This window comes from Colobus angolensis, unplaced genomic scaffold (genome assembly GCF_000951035.1).
Source record: "Colobus angolensis palliatus isolate OR3802 unplaced genomic scaffold, Cang.pa_1.0 Scaffold189, whole genome shotgun sequence".
Classification (NCBI taxonomy): Eukaryota; Metazoa; Chordata; class Mammalia; order Primates; family Cercopithecidae; genus Colobus; species Colobus angolensis.
Window position 1 is genome coordinate 556,855 of NW_012115032.1, and position 6,000 is coordinate 562,854.

The window sequence follows — 6,000 nt, forward strand, 5'->3', positions numbered from 1 at the left end:
CCCTTATATCTATGAAAAATGATTCCAGTCTTTGTGTGACAGTGTGGGTGGGGAAAACACTCTTGAAAAGATGGAAAGAGACCTGGATCATCTCCTTTTGGCACTAACTAGCGAAGTGTCACTCACCTGCACAAGTCACTGAACTTCTGCGCCTTGATTTTCTTATTCATAAAACATGTTGAATTGGCCCATCATGTGAGGCTTCCTCTCTCATTGGCAGTACATAAAGGGATGGTATAATTTTTATTCTCTATCTGATTGATTTGTGAAATCCTTAAGACCTGAAGTCATATTATGTCTTTGTATCTCTGAGAATTCTAGTATCTAGTGCCTAGTTTTTAGTCAGTCCTAAGATTTCTGGTTTGAATAAAATCTTATCTTAATCTGTAAAGAAGTAAAATAGATGAGAGCAGAACCCCTCAGATCTCCCTGGGCTCTGCCTGCTTTTTTTTTTTTTGAGACAGAATCTCGCTCTGTCACCCAGGCTAGGGTGCAGTGGCACAATCTTGGCTCACTGCGACCTCCACCTCCAGGGTTCAACAAGCAATTCTCCTGCCTCAGCCTCCTGAGTAGCTGGTACTACAGGTGTGTGCCACCATGCCTGGCTAATTTTTGTATTTTTAGTAGAGATGGGATTTCACCATATTGGTCAGGCTGGTCTTGAACTCCAGACCTCATGATCCACCCACCTCAGCCTCCCAAAGTGCTGAGATTACATGCATGAGCCACCGCACCCGGCCTCTGCCTGCTCATTTTTAGAGAAGTGCAGCACTTAGGAAAACACTGATCTTTCAGGTTTTTAAAATTACATTTAAAGGTTGATGATTCACCAACATAGTAATTCGTCTTCACCCGTAGAATTTTAAGTTATTCTATATTTCCAGTCACTCAGGATGAGGATAACTTTAAAAAGAAGGAACTGGGCTTTGGAGGACCATAAGGAGGTAAAGAGATGATAGTACTAGGTAGAATTTGCTGGTGATATAAACCTTGTGGGAGAGAAAAGCATCTATGTGAAAGGAGAACTCAAAGTCTAGTAAGAGGGACTGACCAGGCCAGATCCATGGGTGGTGGGAGCTGAATTTGAGTTAGGATTATTTTGTCCTTGTATATCAGGGAGGAATATGGGCATAGGGTGGAGAAAAAGCCTTGTGTATACATGAAGGTTTGCAAAGCAGACAAATTACACTTCACTTCAAAGATCACAGTAAAACCCAGTAAAATAAGAACCAACAAGTGAGTCATAAAATAAGAATGGGTGGAAGATGTGACATGGAGAGAAAATGCCTCTTAGTATGTATATTATCCAAAACAAATCAAAATTAATTTCTACACAGTTTGTTGAAATTAGGGAAAAAAGAGAAACTGAAGAGTTCCTAGCAAGAACTTTAAAAATTGGAAATTAATCATACTTATTAATTATTTGTACATAATTAATTGTAATTTTAAGAACTATTTTTTCCTATTATGTTATCAACTACAAATTTTCTCACCAAGAGGATGTTTCAGGAGCATAATTCTGATAGTTGGGAAGTAATACAGTCTCATTCTTTTTTACAGAATTAAGTCAAGCATCACAAGTATTACTTTTTAATATTTTGCAGAAATAAAGACCCAACTCAATGGATTGCTACTTTTGGTACAACTATAACACCACCCGCAGTGAAACGAAATTTGAGGAAAATTATTCTTCATGAGAATTACCATAGAGAAACAAATGAAAATGACATTGCTTTGGCTCAGCTCACTACTGGAGTTGAGTTTTCAAATACAGTCCAGAGAGTTTGCCTCCCAGATTCATCTATAAAGTTGCCACCTAAAACAAGCGTGTTTGTCACAGGATTTGGATCCATTGTAGATGATGGTGAGTAGTTTCAACATAATTTTCTTATCACAAAAATGTCTTAAGATGAAACGAGCTATCTAAAGGAATCCTTCTTAAGCTTTTAATAAAAGTAATGGTCTTTTCAATGTGTGTGGGCTTGGGCAGAACAGGGGACTGGGGGTTACAAAGTAAAAATCAGGTCCTGTCTTTGAGTTTACAGTTGGGGCAGTGGTGGCTGGGTATGGTGGCTCACACCTGTAATCCCAGCACTTTGGGAGGCTGAGGCAGGTGGATCACCTGAGGTCTGGAGTTCCAGACACGCCTGGCCAACGTGATGAAAACCACATCTCTACTAAAACACACAAAAAATTAGCTGGGCATGGTGGTGTGCACCTGTAATCCCAGCTACTTGGGAGGCTGAGTTAGGAGAATTGCTTGAGCCTGGGAGGCGGAGGTTGCGATGAGCCTGGGAGGCGGACCACTGCACTCCTACCTGGGTGACAGAGCTAAACTCTGTCTCCAAAAAAAAGAAAAAAGAAATCTCCACAATTGGAGCAGTGGAAAAAAAAAGTCAGGGAAAGAGACTAATATAGAAGGAAAAAAACAACTACATCAGGTGATATAAGAAGGGACAGAACACTATGGGAGTTCAAGGCAGTAAGTAATCACAAATTTTGTCTTTCCTAGATATAAATATGTTACATATACTTTAAGTCACATGTATTTTATTTTAATCAGCATGTACTTTAAATCACAAATGTAGTGATAGCTTTTTCCTTTATTTTAATTCTTTCTCATTATATGAGAATTTATGATGGTCATAAACATCAAAATGGGTTGTAAATATTTTGAGCATTTTTTTTGGTTAGTTAATAAAATCTGTGTCTTTTTCCTGTGTCCAACCTGCTAGGGGTGTTAAAAGACATCAAGTCTAGTAATTGTATAAATTAAATACCAGAACTTAAGATTTCTAGGTACTAGTTCACTCTATTTTAAAGAGAAAGATTAGGCCAGATGTGGTAGCTCAACACTTTGGGAGGCTGAGTCGGGGATCACGAGGTCAAGAGATCAAGACCATCCTGGCCAACATGGTGAAACTCCTTCTCTACTAAAAATACAAAAAAAAAATTATCCAGGCATGGTGGTGGACGCCTGTAGTCCCAGCTACTTGGGAGGCTGAGGCAGGAAAACTGCTTGAACCTGGGAGGTGGAGGTTGCAGTGAGCCGAGACTGTGCCATTACACTCCAGCCTGGTGACAGAGCAAGACTCCGTCTCAAAAGAAAGAGAGAGAGGGAGGGAGGGAGGAAGGAGGGAAGGAAGGGAATATCTGAATGTTTTAATGAGAAATAAGAAATACTTAAGTTTTGCCATCAATTGGTGCATTCCATGGTGAGCACATCATGGCAATTGAAGGTGGAGAGAGAACATGTAGAGTTTATGAACTTATCTGTTTTAGAAAAGTATCTCCAGAGGCAGCTGGATTTTTGTCAATTGTTGGGGTATTATCTTGATGCTGCTTCTTTTTCTCTATATTAATAAGCAGTTCTGTTTTGAAAATGTTGGAGGGCTTCCAGATCTTGGTTCAGAATAGAGTACAAGGAACAATTCACAAGATAAAATTTGGCCGTGACTCCCAAATGAGAATGTCAGAAATGTCGTGTAGTGAAAGTACATCCTCATGTCAGTCTCTTGAACACGACTCAATTCCAGAAATTCTCATTAGCCTGCTTTGTAATGCCACAACTGGAAGACTATCAGCAGAAGTGATAAAAGGCAGCCACTTCAAAAATTTGGCAGCAAATAGACCACCCAATACATATATTAAGTCAACTCTGCTGAAATCCATGGATCAAGAGATGCCCAAATGCAAGATACCCATCTGCAAAGGGCAGCCAAATCCAGTGTACAAGGAAACTTTTGTTTTTCAAGGGGCCCTATTTCAGCTTTCTGATGTGACACTCACACTGTCTGTGTATAACAAACGCAGCATGCGAAGTAAAGAGATGATAGGCTGGATTTCTTTAGGTCTCAACAGCTCTGGAGAAGAAGAACTCAATCACTGGACTGAAATGAAAGAGTCAGAAGGACAGCAAGTACGTAGATGGCATGCGTTGCTAGAGTCATGATGAATAGAATAAGCAAACAATTATCATCCAAGGCAACATATTTCCAATTACAACATTACTGTTTCTACCAAGTCGCCATTAGAAGAGCTGTTCTTTGAAGAATCATATTCAACCTTTTCGAAAAATGCTTTAAATTCTATGGAAAGAACATCTCATACTGACATAAATGAAGAAAATATGTATATCTGGTAGAGCTTGTTTTGGAAACTGAGAAATGTACATTATCATTGCTAAACTAACAGTCCTCTAGAAATTTAATAAGATGTTATTGATTTGAAGTTAATTTTAATTTAGCAAAAGAGCCAATACTTTTATGAAAAATCAAAATTATAAGTGATTTTAAAAACTAGAATTTTAGTTGCAATATAATTTTAGTATCACCCTACATATTATTTATAAAACATAGCTTGGCCAGTCCCTGGTGTTTGTGATGTTCTTTAATATGAAAAAGTAGCTCTCCAACCCTATCATAAGTCATATCTAATGGCAAAGAGTTTCAGTCACATTGAAAATTGTTTTATTTCAGACATGTTCCCTTTGTGCACTTAGTTTCATTGTGCCTCAGTTCCTCTCTATAGCACTAAATCTAAGTGCAAACAAATATTCATTTTCATACAGGAATGTTTTCAATATGTTATTTTTTTTAAAGATCATTTTTCATTTGCCTCTGCTTCTGCCTGATCCGAAGAGATAAAGTCACTGTATTGGTCCCTTGCAAGTCTTTTAGACAGGTTGTACTGTAGAACTATGCAACTTCCTGTTGAAAGCACTTCCTGTATTCTTGTATTTCAATGTAGGAAGCTAGTAGAGCAGGACTTTACTTTAAAATTTCTTTCAGTGATTGACTCTTCAAAAATTGCAGTAACGTGAAAAGACTTTTTTTTTACAAACTGAAAATACAGCAGATAAGCTGTAGAAAATGAAAAATAATTCAATTTTAATTTTCTGCTCTGAGTAACCAACACTGCGTAAAGCGGGTAGCATCCAAAATAAGAAACTGTCCTCTCTCTAAATCTTCACTCTTACTTCAATTTATATTTCTGATATAAAGAGTATGCAGTTCTCAGTATGAATCAGAGTATCGTGTTAAAAACAGTTCTGTGATTCCTTGTAAAGTTTCCAGTAACTTGTGACTAGACTTTAAGAAATTTACAGATAAAGTTCTTCAACGTGATGTTATCTTGTGCCTTTCATGTAAGTTAAATTTGCTCATACAGCTTGAAAGTTGTATTTGCAAAATTAAGCCTTTGATTTTTATAAAGGTAACAATTCCTCAGAACAGTGTCGCAAGATCTTTATTTCCTCTGAGATATGTAAAAGTTGTATAATGTGCTGATTTTTTAAATGACAAAGTACTTTCATTTGTTTTTATATTTAGGAACTCTAATTAAACAGGAATATTATAAGCTGTTTTCTTTTTAATTTTTCTTCTTACCTAATACATCATTTTATGCATATACTTTATTAGAGTATGTTTTATATACATTAAAAATAGTTTCTTTTTTCTCCTCACTTCTAGTTAAAATATACAAAAACATACTATTCATCAGTTACCAAAAAGCAGTATATCATTGCTCCTAGTCCCAACTAAGTGCTATATATTATTATAAACTAGAACGTGTTATTACCATAATAACAAAACAATGCATAGGCATTACTTCAGCTTGGCTATACCGAAAGGCCTTAAAAGAAATCCAAAATGACCGTGATACTCTGTATTTTTTTGTTTAAAAAATGGCAGCTGTATGCATTCATACACATGAATTATAAGAAAAAATACAAAAGCTTTATTGGGTGACATGAGGTTTGAGAATGTGTGTTACAGGGCTGCATTAAAAGGAAAAATTCACCTTTTATTGTTACATCCAAGAGCTTTTTCCAGGATTTTTTTCAAATAAACTAGTAAGAGTTAGAACCTGGAAGAAAAAAAAAAAAAGAGAGAGAGACACTTAAGTTTCTTTCAAAGATATCCTGAAAACAAACAAACAAACAAAAACTAGTGCTAATATATCTTTTTTTTTTTTTTTTGAGACAGAATCTCGCTCTGT

At 36.5% G+C, this 6,000-nt stretch overlaps 2 protein-coding genes across 2 annotated transcripts in view; both read left to right on the forward strand.

Moving 5' to 3' along the window:
- The window catches only part of TMPRSS11F (transmembrane protease, serine 11F), an 86,101-nt gene that overhangs the window by 72,083 nt on the left and 8,018 nt on the right, over positions 1-6,000 (forward strand). The window contains exon 8 of the mRNA XM_011940280.1: positions 1,605-1,864. Within this exon, the coding sequence (XP_011795670.1) occupies positions 1,605-1,864 (260 nt within the window). The remainder of the gene's footprint in view (positions 1-1,604; positions 1,865-6,000) is intronic.
- LOC105510479 (putative synaptotagmin-14-like protein) lies at positions 3,383-3,952 on the forward strand. The gene has a single exon (XM_011940279.1). The coding sequence runs from the start codon at positions 3,383-3,385 to the stop codon at positions 3,950-3,952; it is 570 nt and encodes a 189-aa protein (XP_011795669.1).